The following is a 25,975-nucleotide window of genomic DNA, read 5'->3' as shown; positions in this document are numbered from 1 at the left end:
ATACCTTCTGATTTGTGGATTTGTTTTTGTGCTGTATAATATTCTGCCATATGATTATTGGATCCCTGCATGCCCTGTTCTTCATGATTTTAAATAAAGATATTAAAGTTGCCGTTTTATAATTTATTTCCAAAGGAGAGCCATTCATTCTTGTTTTTTTTGTTTCTTTGTCTCTTATTTCCAACAGGCGTTTGCTTCCGAATGGTAAGACACGAGCCAGTGCTTTATGCCTGTTTGCTGCACAGATGTTATTTCAGTGAATCACTCATGGCAGGAAGCCCTCTGCTTTAGCACCGAAACCCCGCTTCCAAATCCTGCAGTTAAGAGCTCTAGACCATGTACCGCTCAGTTAAGCAAATACATCTGTTTTAATAGGGCTCACTACGTTAAAGTACACACGTCTAACGAAATATATCCTGCCTGCATGATTTTATTGCAGTGTTTGACATTCTAATTTGGGTAATGGGTAGCGGTGTGCATTTCTTTTGACGGACTCTGCGAGGATGTTTATTGACATTTGTTATCGTTTTCTCAGCTCCACATCCAGACTATTATGAAGAACATCCTTAAATGTAATGTGATGGCTTTATTGTTTAGGTCTGGTATAGAGACAGCGTTAGCCGTTTGCTAGCCTCATGTTTTCGAAAAAAAAAATATAGGTATGTATAGATTAACGCAGGGCCGGCCTATGCACGCATAGCACTCCGAGCGAAAGCATATTTTCGCCCTTCAGGATCATGAGTGCCAAAGTAGAGGTGAGGGGCCATTGGTGAGAAAGAAGGCAGAGGGGGAGAAAAGGGAACATAGGGAAAGTAAGGTTCTAAAGGAAGAGAACAGAAAGATTTATAAAGAGGCCTGAACAGATTGAACATTTGCCATAGAATTGTGTTTAAAAGCAATTAAGCAGTTCACTCTACCCCTCTGTCCATCTGCCTATCCCTGATTCAACGTTATGGACTTGAGGCTCTGTCGGTTCCAGCCTCAGCTACTTCCTAACGAGGGGGAGGAAGTAGTTCCTGTTTCTTTTTGTTCCAAAGTTCTCTTTTGATTGGACAGGGTACGGTTGTGATCTCAGCCGTGGAATTGGAGGGTGGGGACCGGGTTTGAGTTGTCATGGGAAAGTTTTTGTGTGTGTGTGTTTTTTGCTCTTCAACACTCCATTGTCAGCATTGATGAACAGAGCCACATAGTAGGGGCACAGCTGGTTCAGGGGTGACTCCAAAACAGGAATTCAAACACCCAAGGGTGGTCACCTCAAGGGGGAGGGTATAGTGGTTACCCTCAGACAGAACACACGTTTTTTCCAGGGCCCAAAATGGCTCGTCCAGACTCCTACAATTTCATTACATAGAACTTGAGGGGAAAGGGTCACCCAACCAATAGCCACCACGTGCACTCATTTCTCATTAGACGTAATGCTTACTTTGCAATCGTCCAGGAAACACAGCTCACCAAGAAGGAAGGCAGCGCTTCTTGGCACAGCAGAGGGGCCAAATTTATCACACCACGTATTCTGCTTACGCCAGAAGAGTCCTCAATTGGGTCACACAGGAGTTGGGTCCTCTTTCAGCTGGAAACTCACAAAGAAGACCCAGAGGGACAGTATATGTATCCAGGAGCGACTTGGGGAAAGCAGAAGGGGTGGGCTGTGGGGAGAAACTAAAATAAAATATAATAAAAAATCACTTACCTTAACGCCACACGCTGCTCCGCTCCTCTGTCTCCTCGCTGCAGGCACAGGCTCCCAGCCTGCCCTGCAACCAATCCTGACACTGCTCAGAGAAGCGCATGTGTGTGGAAGCCTGTGTAGGCTCTCTCCAGCCCGGCAACTGTGTTGCTGGGCTGGAGAGAGCCTACTGCACATGTGTGTTTGGCCGGCCTTAGACGGCCGGCCAAACATACATGCGCAGTGAGGGGGAGTGCTACGCACTCCCCCTCACTGCTCGTCAGCCCCGTGGCCCAACCCCTTTCAGCTGCCACTGCTGGCGGGGGATGACAGGGTAGAGAGCATACCTCCATACAATACACATAGAACACTCCTTGATGGAGCCAGCACTAGTGCAGGGATGTGGAATTCCTATCGCCCGAGAAGCACATGAGGGAGACAGCTGGAAAACACATGCATTTTCGCAGAGTGCTCAACTAAGTGGAAAACAGTAGCATGAAAATGAACGAACAGGGTAAAGACAGTAAGTGGGAGAGGATTTTAACTGTGTGATTGTTCCCACGCTAGACATGTCCCCGCTTCCAGGCACCCAGTTGCAGAGTACATCATCCAGCCTAGCAGCCTGGGTACCAGATGAGAATCTCCCATGCATTTGGTGTAAATCGCACCTGACAGATCGAGAATATTCCCATTTTTCCCACATGCATGCCTTTTACACAAGAATAGACCTGCTGTTTACCTCCCACATGCGCAGTACACAGTGCCAAACTCCTAGTCTCAACACACTACTGGTGTCACTACGATGGGGCCCCATTTGCACATTCATCCCTACTTGGCACGACTCTGCATACCGCAGCATTGTTGCAGAAGAAATCTGACACTGCATCGACACAAGCATGGCTCCCGAACCATTGATGTAGTGAGTCACAGTCAAAGTCTGTATCCGTGGCATATGCATTAAGACTTCCACTGGGGTGTGCGCCACACTACGCGACCACATATCGCAAACTGAAATGGAGCTGGGGCATTGGAAATCCAGATGGAGGCCGAAAAGGAGCCCCATCAATTACTGGTGCAAAAGTGCAGACAAGACAGCAACCTATGTGCACATTTATCCCAGCATGACTATAGGGTATGCCCAACGAGCAAACAGGCAAAGAGAAACCGCTTGCTGGATTGCTGTGAGCAGAAAACCACCACCTGTTGATCACAACAATCCGATACCCATTGTGATCACAGACCGTTCACAGGCCGTTGTGATCACAGACTTCAGTGCCATGTTCACAGAATACTAGAGCACCAAATATGGAACCCCGTACGAAGCAGATGCAGCACAATTAGAAAGTTATCTGGGTGATGCCCGTCTGACAGAGATATCACTAGAAGCCAAACTGGAAATGGAAGGTTGCCTAGAAGAATGTGAAATAGTGCCTGCGATCAAACAAGTGGTCATGGGTAAGACACTGGTGCCTCCTGCTGGAATGCTTTGAAGCAGATCGAGTACTGCCCCCATGTATCCGAGAGGCACTCATCAGGCTCCCCAATCGTGGGGGTGACCTGCTAGACTGGGGCTCGTATCGTTTGTTGTCACTTCTTAATCAAGATTGCAAGATCTTGGGCAAAATTTTCACAAATTGTATCCCACCGCACCTACCCACCCTGGTGCACATGGATCAAAACAGATTTGTTCCAAGCAGAAGCACTTACCCCAACACCAGGCGCTTAATGCACATGCGCTGTCTACTGCCATCACAGTCTCCGTAGAGATGGAGAAGGCGTTGGACAGCCTTTCATTGGCGTACCTATTTGCGGTATTACAACATAGGGGCTTCGGCATTGAAATAACAACTTTGGTCAGAATTATCTAGACATGAGTCTGTTTAGGGCAGGAATACTCTGACCATTGGCGTATGCCAAGAGGTACCAGGCAGGAGTGCCCACTGTCGCCGCTGCTTTTTGCGCTGCCGATTGAGCTCCTAGCATGTAAGGTGGGATATGCCTCGAAGGTCTGAGATATGGGATACAGGTAGCAATGCATAGACATGCCATACCTCTTCATGCGGATAATGTGCTAATATATTTGCATGATGTCGCCACAGGATTGGTGCCGACCATGGCAACACTTTGCACCTTCGGAGAGAAATCCACAAGTCCTGCGTCTTTCCACTGCTTCATCCTTGTGCCATTTTCCTGTTGAGGAAGGAGTCACTTGAGATGCCGATTGCCCAACTCACGGTTAAGTATCTAGATGTATACGTGTACAGGGATCTGTAAACAGTCCGAGAGAGCATCATAGACAGGGCTATAACAGCCCTGCGTCAAACATCAGTGTTCTGGCGGTCACTGCTGCTGTCCCGAAGGGACTGCATAGATAGCACTGGCAAAAATGGTGGCTCTGCTGTGACTGCTTTATCTGCTTGCCAGTCTTCCACTGTCATTACACACAGTCGTCTTTTGATTACTCACAACATGACTCTCCATTTTGATAGGAGCAATGGTCACCACAGGACAGCCCTGGACAAACTGTACCTCCAGCTAGATGCGGACAGATGGCGGGCACCAGACTTAGAGGCTGCTACCTGGCAGTTCAGCTGCAATGGCTGCTGACCTGGCTGGTGTTGGATGCGCCACTAGACACCACCTACCTCTGGCCCAAAGTGACCCAAATGGTTGTCATGTCTGACTATTGGGTGGCTCTCCCCCAGGCATCTGAACCCTCCCACTCACCCCTCCCCGTGGTCAGATAATGCTGGGGGTCGCGCACCATCCAGTGATAGTGACACAGGGCAGAACTGACCAGATAAAGCAGGCTCTTAGTTTGTTGACCTGGCATTAGCAGTGGTGCAACAGTCGTGGGGATGCCCTGGAAGGCACCCAATGCCCCACCTATCTCAACATGGAAGCTCAAGCTCCAAAGTTGGGCGCAGACAGAAGACAGGGTAGTTCTCTAGCTATGCATCTGAGTGGAAAAGCCCCGCAAATTACAGGATGGGACACCTACTTCCGGCTCTGGAGCCGGGATCTTATTTTTAGCCTAAGGCATACCTGCAACCATGGACACTAGGCGATTGACACAGTGCACCAACGAGAGCTGACGCCCCTACACCCTCGCTTTCACAACCTTTGCCCCACACAAAATCTATGCACCACACACACAATCTGGCCAGTGGACAGGAGACCATTAACATAAGGCAACAACAGTGCGCACACACCACTTGGAATCCCCCGATACACCCACCCACTATGCATGCATAGTTGCTAGGGAGACTGCCCTAACCACACTGCAGGTCACAATTGATATACCAACACCACAAAATAAAATGATGGACGGAGTGTTGAAACTTTTTGCGATCCTTTTGGTCCAACTGGAAAGTAGATTCTCATACATAAGAGGTATTAGGGACAACCAAGTTGCATTTATGACCCCTTTTGAAACCACCAGATTGCTTCAGCTGGGAGCCCTCATATTTACTAGAGAAATGACTAGATGCAAACTTGCGCTTCAAAGATCTAGCCAGTGCTTAATTTGTAAATAAAAATGTGCCGGTGCCCAAAGCTCTCCTCTGAAACACGTGGCTGTTGCAATTAAATGTACGAGCACAAATACGGAGGCAGCTTAATCCTGAAGCCATCTCTGGCCTCTTTAATGCATTCACAGTCACTCCCTGCCCCTTCAGCTAATTCTTGCAGCTTCCTGCTTTCTCCCTTTGTGAAGCTTTTAAATTTTTCTCTTCCTCCGTCTTTCGCATGTGTCTCTTTTGCCAGCAGTAAATGCTTGAGGCAGAAAAATAAGTACCGGCCCTCAAAAATAAGTGCCAGTGCCCGCACCAGAAATCACCGGCTCAAATTAAGCACTGGATCTAGTTCGTTTTAAGATTGCAAAGGTTTATTCCTCAGAGTGTTGCCAGTTATTGGGTCAAAGTTCATCAGTGTCCAAGACTTATTCAAACACAACAAATCTGATAATGTTCCATACTGTTAGTTGCTTTGACTCTACAAGTTCTGTCTTTATCAGGTTTTGATTTGTCTCTAAATAGCAATTCCTTTCTAGATTTTAAACATGACTTGATCTTGGCTTGCTTCAGTGTTGTATCTTTGTAATATATGGCCCTAAAACGGGATAAAATAACTTCCTGTTCCTTCTCAAAAAGCTTTAAAGAAGTGCAATTGCGTTTTGCCCAAAGAAGCTCACCATAGGGTATGCTGTTTTTCAGAGATATTAGATGGAAGCTTTGAAAGTGTAGTGTGTTATTTTCTGCCGATTCCTTCCTATATAGTTAGTGTGTAATTTATTGCCTTCAACTGTGACCTTGTCACCGCCAAGGAACAGGATGGCGGGAACGGGTGTCGTGGGGCCCCTGGCATGGGCAGTGCAGGGGCCCCCTAACAGGGCCCCACCATGATTTTCACTGTCTGCTTAGCAGACAGTGAAAATCGCGACGGGTGCAACTGCACCCGTCGCACCCCTGCAACTCCGCCGGCTCCATTCGGAGCCGGCTTCATTGTTGCAGGGCCTTTCCCGCTGGGCCGGCGGGCGCTCTTTTGGCGGTCGCCCGCCGGCCCAGCGGGAAAGCCAGAATGGCCTCCGCGGTCTTCTGACTCCCGCCAGGGTCAGAATGACCCTCATAGTGCTGGCAGAACGCTGCCTTTCTGTCCTTTCCCAACAATCTCCTCCCCCAGGTGTGCCAGATGATTGAGTAATTAGCCCATCAAAAACTGGCGTGGGTCCTCAAGTCTCATCCATATTGGACCCCTCCCAAGAAGGACAAAGTCAGATACAGTCAAGTAGGAAGATTCCTGTATCTCCGTGGGTCCACCATTCTTCTGCCCCACTGGAGCCAGATGTTGTGTTAGTTAGTCCGACACTAAGAGGAAGTTGCAGGGGTGCGGGGGGGAGAAAGAGACAGGAGCCCGTTAGGACTTCTAAACACCAAATGGTCAATATTATTCAGTCCTTTAAGAAGAAAGCCCCTCTACAAGGAAACAAGGCTGTGTTGAATTCTTCTCAGGATACCCTTAAAGACATGATAATTGCGGCTTTGGAATCAAGGTTAAACCAATCTTGGAGCCTCTTGGACTTATTAAGTTATAGATCAAAAGCTTAGTCAGTGAGGGATAACTTAGGAAGAGGTTTTGCCATTTAATGATGTGTCTCTCCCTCGCCCGCTATGATACAGAGGCCTTCAATTTCAGCCCAAGAAGGGGGCTTAGAGGACTTATTGGCTAACCAGAGTAATCCTGTTCTTTTGCCAGGTGACCGTACACAGGTTGACATAGGAGGGACCTCTGGAGCCAATAAGAAAGTTCACGTGGGGCCTAACAGCTCAAAACACAATAAGCACCCCCAAATAGGTCAAATGGTCCACAGCTATCAATGAGAGACCCACTGAACAAGGAGTCACATACATTGAATAAGGCCTCCGGGATTGAGCTACATGATAACTGGCATTTCATATTGGTTGTGAAAGCACTCTGGATGGCCTAATGATCTCTCCAAAGATGATATTTCTACACAGCGGGTCTCCTGGATTGAACCACTGCGTAAGAGCTTGCAGAGTGATTGTATAATTGTAAATTTTAGAAGACCATGTTTAGTTCGGCCTCTACTACATTCACTTAGACAACCCTTGATTTACTGGGGGCATTAGATTAGAGCCCTTGCATTGGGCTTCTTCTATCCTCTAATGGAGGCTGGGTCATCACGTAAGGATAGTAAAAATATCCACCTGGGCCCATCACAGTACTTATTGGCCAGTAACCATTCAAACTTCTTCCTCCCTACGTCCAATAGATTTGCTCCCCTGGCCTTTCTAGAGCAACTCGACTAACTATCCCATCTTGCAACCAGAAATATCAGGCAATCATTTTGTTTTCCCTCAAGATGACCATCAGTCATACATTGAGATATCATGAGAGGGGGTCCTGGAATTAATTTCTTGGAATGTGGCAGGCCTGTATATAAAATTGGAGGTCCCTGGATTGATTAAACCTGGTGAGCCACTATCAAATAATTTGCTGTCAAGAGACCTGATTACTGGATTGCCGGTATATCAATAACTATGACACCTTCCATATGCCGGGCATTCTATCAAAGTCAGGCCGTGCCAAGGAGGGCTTGGTGACATTCATTCCCATGACATTGGTGGATTGCAAAGTCTCTGAACTGGCTATCACCCCATTTTATCATCTACTCTTGATCACTCTTCAGAAGTTTGATTTGTTATTGCTGAACTATTACTGTCATATATTTGACCCAGCAGAAACCAAGTTTGTTGATGGGTTAGAGGATACCTTGCACAAGATTTTAAATGACCATAGGAAAGAGATTTATATTATGTGGAGGACAGATTTTTACATTGCATTTTGTGGTAATAGTTTTTTTGCAATTTGTGGAATTTGTAACACATTTGATGAATTGCTTACCCACTTCAAACATACACCTTATGGGGAATCACTAAACATAGTGTCCCTTGCTAATAATATGGTATTTGCATATGAACATGGTATGCGGTCTCTAACTCAAATCCCGACATTCTTTGGGACAAGGTCTAGTTCTTCATAGATCATATCTTAATTTCTAAGGAGCTGCTACCAGCTTTGATTGTTTGCAAAATTATGGCTTCATGCATAAGTGACCACAATCCTTTAACCCTGGAGCTAAATCCTTCTCTATTCAGTGATGTCAAGAAAATCCCCAAATATCCAATTGAATACAATTGGAGTAAAAGCGTAAGCATTAGATGGAGAAAATTGACAAGGAGCCTTTTAATAGATATTTATTTATACATAAACAAACGGAAATGAATCAGATCCTACAAGAGGATCCACCCTCCCCGATGTAATTCAGGCCTTTACTTCCCTTAAAGAGTATATGGCAGATAAATTGACTAAAAGGTCTGGGAAACCCAGGATCAGCCCAAATTGGTTTGACAGTGCCTGATCAAAAGCCCATAAATTATTAAAATTGGCTTTCAATGAATGCCCACAATACTGATTGGGAGTAGTGAAGGCTAAGAAAACTTATAAAAAAGCCACTGGAAGAAGGAAGGCAGAAATTAGGAAAAAGGCCTGGTAGGATTTAAGAATTGGTAGTGGAATGAAAGACTCACATGAATTTTGGAAAGTAGTAACCTCTGAGACTCTCTTTGGTGAGTTTCTCCCAAAGGTAGAGTGTGTGATTTCAAGAGAGGGGTGTGTGACTCATTTTTCTAATATATTTGGTCCAAAGGGGTAGTCCCATATATAAGATAATGAAGTTTTAAGCACTTCTGGTTATATTGCCAGTCTGGACTTGAGTAGATATAGCAAGGTCTGCGATGTCATCCTAGCAATTGACAGTAGTCCCTCTAAGAAGGGTCTAGGTCCAGATAGAATCTCTATGGATATTTGTAAATCCCTCCCACAGATCTGGGGGTCCTTAGTAACTAACGGCTCGAGAAGTACAATCATTGGTCCCCTGGTTAAAACTTTGGAGGAGGCCATTATTGTCCCCATTTTCAAAAAAGGGTGACAAAAGTCAGCCCCATTGTTATCGTCCAATTTTGCTTCTGGATAGCACGGTCAAGGTCTTAGGAAGGGTTATATTGGCCGAATTAGAAAGTTGGGCCATAGAGACTCAGGGGCTCTCAGACCTGCAGTTTGGGTTCCGCCTAGGTCTGGGCACAGTTGATCAGCCACTAAATATATCCCCTATAGTCCAGAAATATACAAAGGTTAAAAAAGGCTGTGTCCATCTTGCCTTTATGGATTTGACATGTGCCTTTGACACCGTTGACCGTTCTAGATTATGGGGCATAATGCTACAAATAGGTATAGACAGTGCAATTATGTCTTTGCTCCATAGATTGCATGCACATACTACAGCTAGAGTTTGCTACACCATGACTGGGGACCTCACCGAAGATTTCTTGTCAGTCACTGGGTTGAGACACGGCTGTGTTCTGGCACCATTTCGTTTTTTATCATATATCAACGCATTGAGAGACTGATAGGGGCTGTAAAGGATATCCCCAAGAGAAAATCACATGGAATTCCAGTGTTACTCTATGCAGATGATGCTGTTCTTATAGCCCAAACAGCTAATGGTCTTCAGTCCCTGCTTGATGCTTTTAATGATTTTACGGCAAATTTAGGTCTAAAAACGAAACAAACCAAGTCATTTGTAATGAAATGTAGCCCAAAATTGTCAAAGACTAAAAAGCTTTTATTTGGTGGTGACGAAATAGAACAAAAGTCCCCATTTTACGTATACGGGAATTCTGCTCGACATAGATTTTAATTGGAAGTTTCTATTAAATGTAAGGGTTTTGCATTTCCAAAGGGGAATAGATGCAGCTTTTAGGTTTGCGAAAAGGTTGGTACATAAACCAATTAATGAATTACTTTGCATGTATGCAAGCAAATGTGTGTCTTTTGCAACTTTTGGCGCAGGCATTTTGTCAGATTGCATGAGCTTGGTTAATTCCCTAGATATCCCATGGCTCAATTACGTCAAAAAGAGCTTTGAAAGATTGGGTTCCCCAGAATTCTATCACAACCCGGCTGGTTTATCTAGTATTTCCTCAGCAAAATTAAATAACTTCTCTTTCAACAGATGCACAGGGTACGTTTAGGAGCTAGCTGCGAGGAGAGGGGAGCCATTGCCAAGGTTCTTTTAGCACGCCGGGCACTTTATCTGTAGCCAATTACTAGCAAGAGACAGAAGTTTTTAATAACAAGGTTTCAGCTTAAAACAATACACTTTTTGTTAGCCTTCCCAATAGAGGTACTTGGGGCCAGATGTATCAAATGATTTTGCACTCGCAAACTGCAAAATCGGCTGTTTGCGAGTGTAAAATCGTGGTCTGCAATGCATCAAAGGCATGCGCAGACCACAAAATGAAAATCGCAAAAATTGTGATTTTCTGCGTTGCGACCTGGATTTTGCAAATCGCAATTTGCGATTCGCAAAATCCAGGATGCAAGGCAATTCTGCAAAAAATTGCAAATTGTGATTTTTCGCAGAATGGTATTTTGCACATGCAAAATACCATTGTATGCAACCAGGTGGTAACCTGGTGCAAAATTGAAAAATGCAGTAAAACTGCATTTTTAAATTTAACATGTAAAGCACACATGCCCTTTTGGCATGTGTGTACTTTACATGTTAAAAAATTTTTTTTTGGGGTGCTGGAGACGGGGCCTTAGGCCCCCAGCACCCTGGCATTTTGCATTTCCCAAATTGCGATTTCTGTTTCAGAAATCGCAATTTAGGAAATGCAAAAAATTTGCAGCTATGGGCCAACAGGCTGCGAATGGGGCCAGTATCGCAATTTGCGATTCGGTAATTACATTTGCGATTTTTAAGAAATCGCAATTACCGAATAGCAAATGTGATACATGGCCCTTTGCGAGTCGGTAATTGCGATTTCTTAAAAATCGCAATTACCGAATCGCAATGGGCCAGATTCATACATCTGGCCCATGGTCTTTAACCCTTCACCCCTTGCCATTGCGAAGCTCCAGCTGAACAGACTACTCTTCATTGTACTTTATTTTTTACATTTTATTCTCGTCAAAAAGGGCAGTTTTTGCGCCTGGTATTGCAAGAGGTTGGTTTTAGATCTCACACAGCCGCCTTCCCTTATTTGCAATGTCTGGAAAGTGATAGTTTTATTTGTGCTGTTCTGAATTTTATCCAAAGCACGTTAAGACTATGTTCCGCTTGTTGTAAGATCTGGATTGTATATTACCTTTCGTATACTGTTGCTGAATTTGAAAGATTCTGGTTAAGGTATTTTACATTTTTTGATTTTAATTCTGCTAATAATGTTGTATATTCTTTGTGATGTGACTTTTATGGCTCAATTAGATGCAAATAAAGTATTTGATGATGATGATGAACGGAACGACCTATTTACGGTCACATGCTAATGTAACACTATAAACAAATACATAACAAATAGAAAGCCTCTAAATCTACATAAGCTTTCTTTGCATGCTCTCTGGATCACAAAACAACTATGTTCAACAAGCCAAACAAAAACATCTTTCTTATGTACTCCTGTGCAACAAAATGGAAATGTGACCTAGCAGAGAGCTACAAACTACAATATGGAGGACATGTTAATTGCCCATTTGGAAAACATTAATCTTAATTTTAATAACTATGCTTGGCGTTCATTGACTTTGAGCTTCACGTGTGCATAATCCTACTACAAGTAGCAAGGTAGCCCCAAAAATAAACTAGACTGCATATGTAAAGTTTCAGAATTACTACATGAACAATTAAATACATACTTATGGTGACATGATTACATAAACCAAACAAATACATAACAAATACAATCAATAAAACTAACAAAATCACTTAAATCTGTTTGCCACTCTGTAGTTATAGTTAGTATTCCCAATGATGAGAAATCCTCAAATATTGCCTCCCTATTAGCTTTCCACTCGTTTGACGAATCACCACAAAACATTCCAGACCTATAGCATTTTCATCATTTTGAGATGATGTACATTTTTGTGGTGAACCGTTAAGGGAATGCAAAGATAAAGGGGATTTCAAAACACATTTTCCACCAATGCATTTTTCACAGACTGTTGTATTTGACTTACCTCGAGAACAATTGAATGAAATTACTTCAAACTTAGCAGAGTTTTACATTATGGTGCAGAGACAATGTTTTTTGGGTACTGCAGTTGAGTAGGGTAAATATTTTTAAGGTATAAGGCATTTAAACTTAGTGACATTAGTCACTGCTGTACTTTCACCAAATTTCACTAAACTTTGTGAAACTACCGCAGTACATGGTCATAAACTTGCATTAAAATATAAAAACATATAAATAAACTTTCGTACTTAATACCACTTCAGCAAATATTTACCTATATCTAGGACCCTAACACTGAACACAGCCAAAGTGTAGTAGAAGCAATATGGCTGCCTTTTCATTCACAAAAAACAGCCATTGCCCAACTTTGTACTGGCTTGCCATGGCTATGTACCATGGTGTACTGCAAAGTTATCATGGTATGCCATGGCCCAAAATATAACTAAGGCCTACCTGTATTATTGAATTACATACCTTTGCGTCACTCATGGTGTTGCACGGGCAATGTAATAAGTAAGTCAGATTTACAAAGGAATGCAAGGCCACCATGCGTGGCCCTGCATTGATTGCTAAATCTAGAGAAACGTAAGGCAGCGCACTTCACTTTTTTTGCGTTACTCTGCACACCATAATCTACATTGCTGCTAAACGCCACTGTAGCCACTCCACTGTACGCTTTTCCACTCTATGCCACTCCACTCTGCCTCTCCACTATACAAGTCTCCACTCTAGGCCACTCTATTCTACACTATTCCAATGGACACAACGCCACTCTATGCCACTCCAGTCTACATTACTCCACTGGACGCTACTCCACCATACGCTATTTCACTCTGTGCCTTTTTACTGTACACCATTCCACTCTATTCTACTTTACTGTGTGCTACTCCACTCAACAACACTCCACTATATGCTATTCCATTCTATGCCACTCCACTGTATGCTACTCCACACTACACCACTCCAGATTATGGCACCCCACTCTATGCCACTTCATTCTGTGTTATTTGATTGGACTCTATTCCAATGTACGGCACTCAGCTCTATGTTATTACACTCTACCCCATGCCACTGCATGCCACTCCAGTCTACACAACTCCATTATGCGCAACTCTACTGTATGCTACTTCACTGTACACTATAGCACTCTATGCCACTCCACTGTACAACAATCGGCTCTACTCTACTGCACTCTATGCGATTACACTGTACACAACTCCACTGTACATCTGTCCACTCTACAGTGTTACATTGTGTACAAGTCCACTCTACGCCTCTTGAGAGTATGCCACTTTACTGTATGCCACTCTGCTATTCGCTACTTCAGTATATGATTTCCACTCTACGCCATTCCACTTATGCCGCTTCACTGCATGATATTCCACTGTATGCTGCTAAACTGTATGCTCCTCCACTCTACACCACCCCAGTGTATACCATTCTACTGAAAAACACCTACGTGAGGCACTCAAATAATTGTAATACAGAACATACATTCACAAGATTACAATAAAGTATTCTACAGTAAAATCAAATAAACATCCAAAAATCAGTCCTTGATGTGTAGTCCAATTTCCGTGATTTATTGAAGAAAAATTCTCCAGAAGCTGGAATCCCACCAGTCCGTTCACCGGAGAATCATACAGTATTTTGAGAGAAAACCAAGCCAACATGTGTTTCGTCACGGGGAAATAACCCCAACGACTTCTTCAGGGCTGGAAATGTATAAATAAATCACTTGAGATGGGAAACAAAATACTCGAGTAATAAACTGGGTATCAAAGACCCATATTTCCAGAATAAGACAAAAGAAACATAGAGATAGTAAGAAAAGGAAAAGAAAGTACCCCCAATAAACATTCCTGAACGCCACACAAAGGAGAAGCTACCATGTGAAGACTTCCAACTATGCACTACACCAACAAGAGTAAACAAAACGGGGGGGGGTAAAGGAACCCATGTCCCAATCTAGTGACCACTAAAATCATGCAGAACCCCACGTGAAAAAAATCGTGACCACACCATATGTAATTAAACTAAGCCAAATAAAATTGCCTCATTGAGGACTAAAAAGTGCCAACACTTATAGATAAATGTGAAGAAAAATGGTCCAAAGACCATGCAGATCACCACGTGATAAAAAAAGTGATAGCACCATAAGTGATGTACCCGAAGCCAATAAAAAATTACCTCATTGAAAAAAAGGAGTACAAAACACTCGTAAATCGATATCCATGCTAGTAATACTCCAATTCTATCCGTTATTCATGAACGACAAGGCCCAGTAATCCAGTCCACTGTTAGCGCGCCAGTTCCTTAGTAAGTAAACTGACAAGGGGACACAAATAGGTCGATGAACCTTTTGAATCGCATGGAGTGTCCTAATCATGCAGTGATTACTGAACCAATAATCAACATCAATAGATCAATATCAACCACTTAAGGAAACCAAAAAGAATACCATATTAATCCGAAATAACCCTCACTCATGGAAAAGGTTAACAAGTTTTATTCCCTATTGATTTCAATTCTAATCAAAAGTTAATTTTGCTTTTATTAATCAATCTTTATTAATGCATCAAAGAAAAAAAAATTCTCCAAAGAATAACATAAGCAACAATGCAGGTCATAAGTCAGTGGTTAACAGCACTAATGGAGTAAATGAGCAATTCAATTTGTCAGCAATTTGTCACCGTCATCGTCTTCAGCGTCTCCCCTGTCAGCCTACCTAACCAAGATTAGCATCAGCATGCGGGTCTTCATGCGAAAAACAATTTAGATAAAATATTAATTTGGAAAAATCTATCTAAAGTGAGAAAATCTATTCAGAAACAGTGCAGTTGGCACCTAGAAGAAAAGGCACAAATTTGTCACATTTCATAGCTACCTATCCAGGATGGATCAGCAATGAGTTAGTCTTCATCCCCAGGTCATCATTGGTCAGCTAAGTATCAGGCTCACAGAGTATAAGCCCAATTATCAGCACTTCGGACGGTGTCTCCTGATGTCATCACCTTTCTCCTCGCAGTTCTGATTTTGCTCCCCTTGTCATGACTTTTTATTAGGTTCTCCCAGTCTGTCCCACTACTTGCTAATTGGTCCGTCTGTCGGAATTTATGACTCTTACCTATAGTTTTTATTTACCAAATCTCTATTTCTGCATAGGCTTCAGGCCCCAAAAATTTGATTGGTCCTTTTTGTGATGAGAACATCATCCGGCTCTTCAGGTAAAAAAATTGTTGCATATATAGTCTTTAGTCAGTGCCTCTATTGTTCAGGTCCTAGGAAAGTACATTTAGCCTACACTACACATAATTGTATCAAATTGTCTTCATCATCTCCTGTCCGCTGGTACATTGCAGAATGTTCTAGCAGAGCCGTCTGAACTCTGAATAGTTCAAGGTCTTTTCTTCCAGTTAGCAGTCCTCGCAAAAGCTTTTTGAAGTCTCCACGTTATGAGCAAGCAGGGCCCAGTGAAACCAGGCCTTTAGTCCGGCTAATTTAAGAATATGAATTAACATAAAACATAGGTTATACATCCAGTTATGATATATTAATACGTTTTATATAGATCTTTCTCATTATTTAGCATCGGTTAATACACATGGTGACCACTCTCCGTGGGCACATTTTCGATTATACACTTTATTTTCTATTATTAATTTCTCTACACATTTTCTCAATAATAAACACACATTAATCATTTGAAATTTCTTGAATTAGCATATCTGCTGCATCACCACTATACTCCACTCTGCTACGCTTCATCCCAATCTACGCCAATTTACTTTACTCTGCTCGAAGCCACTCCACTGTCTGAGACTCTACTCCACTGTATGCACCTCCACTTTACAATACTGTGCTACATTCTATGCCACTCTGACAAACTACTCCACTCTATGCCCGTCCATTCTATGCCACTGTACCACACTGTATGACACTCTATGACACACTGCTAAACGTCTCTCTACAATACACCACTCCATCAACTGACACGGTACACCCTTCTATGAGACTTTCCTCCATTGTACTCTACGGCTTTCCACTTGATGAAACTCTATTCTATAACACTGTACTTCACCCTACTCCACTCTAAAATACTCTATTCCACTCTGACAGTCTACAACACCCTACTCTACTCTTCGACACACCATTCCACTGAACAACTCGCTGCTCTAGTCTACGATACTTGACTCCACTAAGTTAGACACCATGCCATTACATTATATAACACGTTACTACATTGTACAATAAGCTACTACACCACTCCATTCCAGACTTCAATACTCCAGTCTGTGACAATAGACTTTACAACACTCTCCTCCATTGTACTGTACAACATTTCACATAACAGCTCTCCACTCTCAACACTGGACTGTACGATTTGAACCACATTTTCATTAAAAATGTTTAAAAAAATGAGTTTCAATGAAAATAACAAAGGTTAATGTTTAGTTATAGTTAGGAAATCTTATTTTCGCTATACGAAACAAGTTTAAGCTACACAAACCTTTAAAACTCTAAAGTTTTAAATTAAATTAGTATACGTAGCGGACCTTGTTACACACTCTTTTCAACTTGCTAACCAGACAACACTATTTCTTCAGCATTTTGCCACCTCTTCCTTTCCTGCAAAGGATAGAGCTGCTCTTTCAGAGAGTTGGGCAGGTTCTCTACCTAATCCCCAAAGATATTGTTACTTGCATGAAGATTGAGCAGTGTCAGCTAGAGTCATTCTGCCTTGTTGTTGAAATTGGAGATATTATCTTGGCAGTGAGGAACCCTGCTACGAAATCCATCTAGGCAGGTTGCTGGATCGGATGTATTCAGTGATGGGAGTCAGAAGACCTAGATCCATTTAAACTCACTTTTGTGCAGTCCTGCAATTCCAGTTGTCCCTTGGAGAGGACGCATGGCACTGGCTGCAGTTATATTCTTTATGACTTCCCTGGCTGCCTTCATGATCAGTTATCCTTGTTCAGAACACAACCAATGGCATGTTTTCTAAAGTTTTTCAAACCAGTGCATAGTTGCCTAGTTTGACTTTTTACCTTGAATAATGTTTTGTGGGTGGCAATAAATTAAGCTTGTTGGATCGAAGAACATCAGGTTCTCTTGATTCATCCATCTTTTACAGATTTCTCATGGGATAAATTGGCCATTCAGACTTACCCATGCTTCTTACTTAAGGTGGTGTCTGAATTTCAAAAGGACCAGTCTTTTATCGATCCATTTTTGTTCCCTCCTCCTCATCCATACAAAGAGGAGGAATGGTTGCACTGAATTGACTATTACATCCACAGCATGTGACATGACAGAATTAATGAATGATTAGCTGTTTGTTTATATTGCCGAAAGAGAAGACAAGCAAGGCTGTGCCCAAACACACTATTTTGCATTAGTTCATCCTCCTTATCAAGGTGCAATACGTCCTGGCCGAGAAAGATCATCCGGCAGGCATTCAGGTCTTTCCTTACCACTGCCTCTACGGCTCTCTGCCATTCTGCTGCATGATCATTATTCAGTAGTTTGGCCAAGCACTACTGCCTTACGTGTGAAGTTTGCATTGACGGGTACTTTTCCTGAGGTGTATTGCATGATCTCCGTGGTTAACCAGCATTATTTAATCCCACTTCTCAAGGAGGTGTTGCTCTGCAGTGCATTGTAAGGTGAGAAATCTGCCTTAAGATGTATCCATTAGAAGAAAAAGTTACTTTTGGTAACCAAATAATCTTGCAGATTTGTCCCCATCTTCCCTTCTTCACTGTCAGTTAGTGCAGTGATTAATAGGATCCCAAGAAATGCAAACATATTATGCGGTGTTTACTGCCGTCCTTATTACTCTTTTGATTCCTTGCAGATGATAGGGCCTGAACATTTTCAAAAACTGGCAAGACGTGCCATCTGGCACCAAATATTCTCTAATATCATCCTGTCAGGAGGAGGAATCATAGCTGAAGCAGCATGACCTATCCTGGCTGCGCTGGAGAAAAATAGTTGGGGATCGTTTTTTCCAGACCAGTCTGAAGTCGGCAGGAAGCAAAGGCATCCACCAGAAATATAACTTTCTTCTGCTTGATATCTAGGCATAAAGTGCAAGAAAAAAGCAGATGACGCTCATCTTCAGAACTTCTGTCAACACAGTAACGAGTTGAGGGTTATTTAGGTGCAGGATCCTAAACTGAAACTCTGCATAAAGGTACTGGTTTTAGCCCAGTCTAAATATTTCTCCCTGCCCCCGAGCTAGCTAAATAATACATATTTTTGGCCTGAACCAAAGAAACAGAATATAGCCTTAGAACCTGCCGTAGCGGGCTCTACCGGCTATTAAAGGCCCGCTCCCCGCGTTAAATGCCCGAGCCGAAGGCGAGGGCATTTAACAAGGGAGAGGGACTTTAATAGCCGGTAGAGCCCGCTACGACGGGTTCTAAGGCTATTAGAACATTCTGCCACACAGGGCAGAATGTTCTATCAAAAAAAAAAAATGTTCACGGAGCCCGAGGGGCTTTAAATCCCCTCGGGCTCCGTGAGGCTTTGTTCACAGCTGTTGCTGTGAACAAAGCGAACATTGGAATGTTGGCACTGCGGGCTTTTACCGGCCAGTAAAAGCCCGCAGCAGTCCATTGTCTTCAATGGACATGCCAACATTCCAATGTTCTAATACAATTTAAATCCACAATCTCCCATTGAGCGAATGCCATTATTTTATTTGCATTTACCTTGCCTATTCAAATGTTCGGGTCCAGACCATTAACAACTCACAAGCCCATGCCTTTTAGGGGTGCGCATTTTTGATTACTCAGATCATTAAACATAGTACAATGTTTTTATAACGTACCATCAGTTACAATCATGAAGCCATATTTTTCATACCTTATGAAATTACATGGGTTGTTTTTTAGTGCCGCATAGCAACTCATGTCTTTTCTTGTAATTTCAGCGCACCCGTTTGACAGTCGTAGAATAATTTGCAGCATGTTAAGATTCAACGTGGTCTGTCACGTCTTTTCCTCTCTCTGTTGTAGTTTCACCTCATTCGCCATCTCAACTAACTACTGACATAAAATTATAAAACATAATTTTATTCACCACCTTAGGAAAGTTTATCTGTAAAATTTCTTATCGACCAGGTTTCTCTGTGTTACAACTTTTTCTTAATGTGGCCTCCTCTTCTATTACACTGTTACATTGTCCACATTTCAATCCAGGAAGTGTTCCTCTGGATTTTTCCCTGTAGATTTTTCCATCAAATAGCCTTGTTTGATTTCATTTGACGTAACCGCTCTAATTAAAATTTGCTGCAAATTTTTCTTTTTGGTGTAGGCAATTAAAGGTTTCATTTATGGCAGGCCTGCTACAGAATCAATGTAGGGTGGAGTGTATGTGAACCATGCCCTCTCGTTTGCAAGACACTTGTTTACAAAAAGAGCTTGGAGCCCGCCCATTGCTTACCACTTGTTGGCTTCAGAGTCACTTTTTTTCTGACTCCAAATTAGACAGTGCAGGCCAGGTGTCAATTCCTGTTTCACCTCTGGCAAATGGACCAAGCACAGATTAATTTTGTTAATTACTGTCTCTCTGCTGATTGTGCTGTGATCAAGGTACTTTTTAAAAATTTTGCTCATGTTGCTTCTTCCCCTTCCTACACATCAACTCCCCTTGTCGTTGCCCCTCATTCCTCCACCTGCTCCCCACCATCCTTGTTTGCACATACAGCCACACCCTCCCCCGACTTTTAGTTGTTGCTACCTCTGTCCTCAGCCCCCTGCCCTTCCCCCCAATTGTAGGAAGCTGACTCTCCATATAGTGCACTAAAATGAAGTACACTGTGCAGAGAGTCCAGGGGATCCCTAATTGGTATTGCAGAGGCAAAGGTAGATAGGACCAGTGCTCTATTTTGTGGTAGTGTGGGTGAGCAGTTAGGCTTATCAGAGGGGCAGTGCTAAGCATTTGTTGTACTTATAGAGGCAATAAATGAGACACATACTCAATGAATAAATCAGGGACCAATTTAGAAAAATAACAATTATTTTTATATATGTTTCAAACCCAAGAACTTAGTAATCAGGTAAGTAGACCTGTCCGCATAAGTACTTTGTAGTTTCACAAATAGACAGTGCAATTTTCAGAGTTCTCTCAATTTTGTACTGTGGAGGAAAAACAAGATTCAGCAAACATAAGGTTAACAACGGCTTACAAAGCCAATCTCAAGGAGTTAAGGTAAGTACCGGGCACTAATAAGAACCACACCAAGAGGTCATATCGGGTGGCACAGGGGCAGCTGGGTGCAGAGGTGCAGTAAGGCACCGGGTGCCCACTGGTTTTCAATGGGAGTTTGACCCTGAGACAAATAGGCTGCAGGTTCTGGCTTTAGGTGTCTCAGGAGAGTCCAAGATGGGTGAGACCACATTGGACTCGGTCTCTTGGCAGCTGGGGACCCGCTTTTGCACCGTCGGTTGGCTTCACCTCGGGTCTTGGACATCAGGTGCAGTGTTCACTTATTTTGTTGGTTTTCCGGGATTCCAGCAGCTGCAGAGTCTTTTCTTTGGAGTTTCTTGATGCAGGTCAAGTCCAGAGACCTGAGTCTTTATTGAAGGCTGGATGAGTTGGCTTCCTGTGCAGGATCTTTTGAGGTCAGCAGGCAGGCTGGGAGGGCTAGGTCCAGGTCAGCTGCTTCTTCTTTTCCTGTTCTACGGGTGCAACTCTCCTTTGTCTAGGTCGTCTTAGGTTGTTGAAATCTGACTTCTAGGGTTAAGAGGTGCCACCTAAATACTCGATTTAGGGGTATTACCGGGAGTACCAGGCGGTAGCCAATGGGCTGACCACCTTGAGGGGGATTACACCATTCTTATGGCCACTTACACTGGGAGGGTTTGGTCATCTCCACCAACTGGAGAGACCTGGTTCGCATTACTAAGGCGGAAAGGCCTTTGAAGCTCCCCGCCCTAGAATGCCCATCCTGCCTGGGAGAGGAGGTCACACCTCTGCCCAGGGCTGGCCTTTGTCTTAGGCCTTCGAGAGCACTGGCTGTCACCTTGGGGGAAAAGGCGCCTGTGGTGACTGTATTGGTTAGGACCCGTCAATTAGCACGCTAGTAGCTGATAGGTTTTCAAGGGCACTTCTAAGCTGCCCTCGGTGTGCATTTTTCAATAAATTCTTTACTGGGGTCAGTGTGGGTTTATTATCCTTAGATGTTTGATACCAAACATCCCAGGATTCAGAGAAGCCATCATATAGCTGGGGAACTTGTAATGACCAGTGTCCAGCACATGCATTTAAAATGGCTTTCCTGTGCACTTACTGTGTATCAGAATCGACAGAGACATAGTAGGGGAATATCTGCTCATCCATATACTCCCTCACATGTGCCTGGATGCACCCAGACTTAGGGGTGACTTACACCTGGCACATACAGTATTGTGGTCCTGGCACACAGGGGTGTTTGACAGGTCGTGTTTTCAATTTGGCCTGCACTAACACACGCTGTCTGCAATGGCAGAACTGTTTGGGTTAGGTGAGGGGTCCCTGAGAGTGGCACAATTGGTGCTGGGGCCCTCAGAGACCTTCCTTCGTACCCCGGCCCTAGGTACCAGGGGTACCATTTACTAGGAACTTACAGGGGCAGCTAAAGCATTTGCCAGTTGTGAAAACGACTATGCTTTTTGGGGGGGAAAGAGATCTGGCACTGGAGACATCTTGAGCAGGGACCCAGTGCACTAACAGCCAAAGCCTCATCAGAAACCAGGCAAAAAGTAGGGGCTAACCATGTCAAAAAAGGTCATTTCCTACACCCATTGTTGCTTGTTTTATTTGCATCTGCTGAAAAAGATCATCTCCCTCCTGACACCATGGTGTTCCCGCTTTCCAGTCATGTTACTTCACACGCTCCACACTCTACACACCAACTCTTGCTTTCTTTTTCTTGTATTTGCAGGACTGAAAACAGGGACAAATGTTTTCTTAGCTGGCCTCTAAGCTAAGGGGTCTTCTAACCATTAATCCGAGGGCAATGGGGTATCATTAGGTCCGTCACTAGCCCAAAGGCTATTCTCTACTCGGGTATTTGTGCAGAATGGTATAAAGTAAAAACAAAAAAACTATTTTTTGTTTTTTGTTGTTTTTTTTACTTTGTCATGCTGCACAACCGCTGCGCTGCTCTACAACATGACAAAAACATTGACAAAGCCAAGAGAGCTCTCATATGTGAAACTGATTGGTTTTGCCAATGCATGTTAGTAATTTTCCAATGTTTTGCACTGTTTTAACTATTTTATACAGTAAACGCATTATTATTCTTTATAGCTACTGATCCCACTAACGCCTGTGCTCGTCGTTTTTAAATGTATTAGCTGATGAATGCCGTTGTCATAAACTGGAGCTATAGAGAGCGCCTGCAAGTTAAGCCAAAACAAAAATTGGTCTCTTGACAGTTAAGAGTTCAGTGCAAAATGCAGCAGCATAATGCAGACCTCTGCAGCCCCTGTGACACAGGAGAGAGTGGCAAGCCTTTAGGGGGTTCTCGTTCAGCAAAAGCCTTATGACTGTCATGAGACCAGGGCCGGCCTTAGGGTAGTGCCACTACACTGGGCGCTGACGTGGAAAGAGGGGTGAGGGGGGGGGGCTGACTTCATGGGGAGCCCTGTATTGAGCAATAACTTACGATTTAGAAGGACCTGTTGCAGAGTTCCTTGAGCATTCAACCTTCACACAGCATTAAAAATGTCAAGATAACTCTTATGATTAATGTTCCTGCTAGAGACAGAGGTTGGAGTTTTGTGTAGTGGCAGATTTGGTTCGCCATAGAGTAGCGCAGGGGGTTAATATCCCTGCTGCAAAAAACATATTTTTATTTCACGTGGAAAGCTGGGATAATTAGTATGGCCAACCTTTACCAGCGATTTAAAACAAATGAAACGTATGTGAGAGAAGGACTAAGGAGAGATGAGGGGCTCTTTAACCAGGTAGTTGTGAGGCAATCCGAGGAAGGGGGGGTTATGGGGAGGGGGTGCCAAAAAAGATTGTTGCACCTGGCACCACCAGTGCTAAAGATGAGTGAGATATGAGAGACTCGGAGAACACACATCCAAACCACTTTGCCTTATGCCACTGTTTCAATGTTTTCTATGGCCGGTTCTTTTCTAAATGGCAGCAAATTGTCACATTTAGGGACACCAGTAATCTTTTGTGTAAAATGCACTTAGTCAGTTTGTGATGTCACAAGTGGGGAGGGTAATGGGCCGCTCCCCATCCTAAAGTTAGAGATTGACAAGATGTGGGAGGGTTTGCACGGCCTGGCTTACGCTTTAACACGTGGTTGACCTGGTACTTCTGTTGTTATATCTGAGGGCCAGATTTAAGAAAAGTGGTGCTGCACCCAGTGCAGCGCGACTTTTCTTGCGCCCCTTAGCGCCTCCCTAATGCCACCATGTGTGCGCCGTCTCTAAGATGTGGAGCACTATGGAGGTAGTTAGGGAAACAAGCGTGAGAATTTTTTATGCTATTTTGGATGTTTGCAGGATTAGCGTCAACATTTTTTACGCTAATCCTACAAAGCCCATTGAGGCCCATTGTACACAATGGTGTGCCTCCTTTTAACGCCTGCACTGAGCAGGTGTTAAAAGTGCAGAAAAAAATGACTCAAAGAACTCTCTTATTTTTCTTTGCGCAATTGTTTCGGCTCCCCTAACCGGGGAACGCCCCCTTTACATCGTTATGCCTGGTGCAGGAATAATGTAGCACAAAGGGTTACAAAGTGGCGCAATGCATGCATTGCGCCACTTTGTAAATTTGGCGCAGCAATTTTGGCCTTGTTGGGCCACATTAGCATTAAAAAAAAATGACGCTGATGTGGCGCTAGGACCTCTTTTATCTACCCCTTAGTTTCTAATTGTCTCTAAAGGGACAATTATATTGATCAAATATTTCTTGGGTGAGTGGGGCTTTCCTTATAATACAGCCATATTTTTCATTTATTATTAACATTCGGTAATGTAATGTGCTTGAAAAGCAGCCAGCAAGCTATAAAGTACCCTTTCAATACGAGGCTGATCTTCAACCTTTCCTAACACCCACATCTGACCTTATCAGTATTATAAGAGTATTCCACAAACGGAATCCGCCAGTGATTCTGGGACTGTCATGGGCTTTGTAACTCTAAAAAGTTACCTGACAACCTTTCTTTTGTCGTACCCCCTGGCCCTATGTGACCCAGCATTTAACTGGGGCTTGGCATAGAGAGGATTCCACCGATGACAACAGGAGAGGTGCACCAACATTGGGGATGTGTTTGTGAAGGGGACAATACGGTTATTAGAGCAGCTTAAGACATGTTTGGACCAGGGGTTTAAAAGAGGTATTGATAAGTGCAGTGATTAAAATAGCAGTTATCAGACGTCTCACTCACTTTGAGAACTAGTTAAAAAGGGTAAATGAAGATTCCCACCTGATCTCGAAAATGTTCAAACTTCTGCCATGGGGAGAAGGCGGTTTCATGATGGGGTGGGAAAAAGAATTAGATGTCACAAGGCCAGTGGGCAGTGATCATGAAGAATACGGCAGAGGCGTCCAAGAGAAGGAAGCAGTAGAGAAAATTATTTTTAGATGGCATCTTTATCTATGTCTTCTACTTACCATCAGTAAATCAATTTCACCACCCATTATATCGACAGACTAGGACGATTAGGGTGGTGCCCCTATGCTGGAAGGTGACTGGTATCATAGACTATGAAATATGTTTGGAATGGAGAATGTAACAAATGACATTAAGGTATCGGATCGCATGTTCGTCAAACTGTGGGTGCCGATTTTGGCCTATTATGGTAGATTTTAGGGGGTTTACATGTCTAAGGACACGGAGGCTGCTATTGATGTTGCCAGTCTAAGTGGACCCTAAAGTCTCATACCTAATATTCGCATTGGGACAAGGCCATAATATATTCTATGATTCTTTCCTTCCTTACGTGGATTGGGTAAAATATTGTGTAGGGGGCTTGCAGTGGAAAGTATATTCACTGTTGAATGTTGATGTTTGAGTTGCAGTTGAAAAATCAAGGCAGATTATAGGTCCGAATAGACAAAACATATTTCAGAATCACTGGATTTAATCTTGACTCCCAACACTGAGCGAAGAACGAGTTAGTGAAGGCACTATGTTAGTCAAACGGACGCAAGGAATCCTCATGTTCTGCCATAGTTAAAGGTTCATAAAATTCTGATTACTTAATCTTTTTTTGATGGATACGTCTAACCACTTCCCTTGTACATTCCTTCAGACACCAAACAGGATAATGAAACTTTTCCCAGCAATTACTCCAACATGCCCGGAGTGTCTCACGGTGCTGTGTAAAGGTACCACCCCTGCACACTGATGTCATTGTTTTTGTCATCCTGTGACGCAGATCTTGTGTTCTTCCCCTGAACTCATGTCCATATTTTAGCGACCTCTGAAATTACAGTGTACCTGAGAATATTATTCCCCCAAGACCATTGTCTTTACTCTGTGCCATGCTTGCAGGGATCAGGTGTCTGTTACGGGCACGCATGCCGTCTACCTTTGGTGTCTCGGATCCAAATATGATTCATATTTGTGAAACGAATTCTTCCTGATGCATACAAAGGCCATCAGGGAGTGGGTGGTGAAGTTGTATGTTGCCAAACACAAAAAAAGGACAGGGGCACTTTTGCTCATGCTCCAAGTTCAGATCACTATTGTCAA

General features: G+C 43.3%; 1 protein-coding gene across 1 annotated transcript in view; it reads left to right on the top strand.

Annotated features, from left to right (window-relative positions):
- ACYP2 (acylphosphatase 2) overlaps positions 1 to 25,975 on the top strand; it is a 735,995-nt gene that overhangs the window by 137,347 nt on the left and 572,673 nt on the right. Inside the window, exon 2 of the mRNA XM_069234193.1 lies at positions 188 to 204. Within this exon, the coding sequence (XP_069090294.1) occupies positions 188 to 204 (17 nt within the window). The remainder of the gene's footprint in view (positions 1 to 187; positions 205 to 25,975) is intronic.

Source organism: Pleurodeles waltl, chromosome 5, assembly GCF_031143425.1.
Source record: "Pleurodeles waltl isolate 20211129_DDA chromosome 5, aPleWal1.hap1.20221129, whole genome shotgun sequence".
NCBI classification, from domain to species: Eukaryota; Metazoa; Chordata; class Amphibia; order Caudata; family Salamandridae; genus Pleurodeles; species Pleurodeles waltl.
Note: the sequence above shows the minus strand (reverse complement) of the source record. Positions and strands in the feature narration are given on the sequence as shown.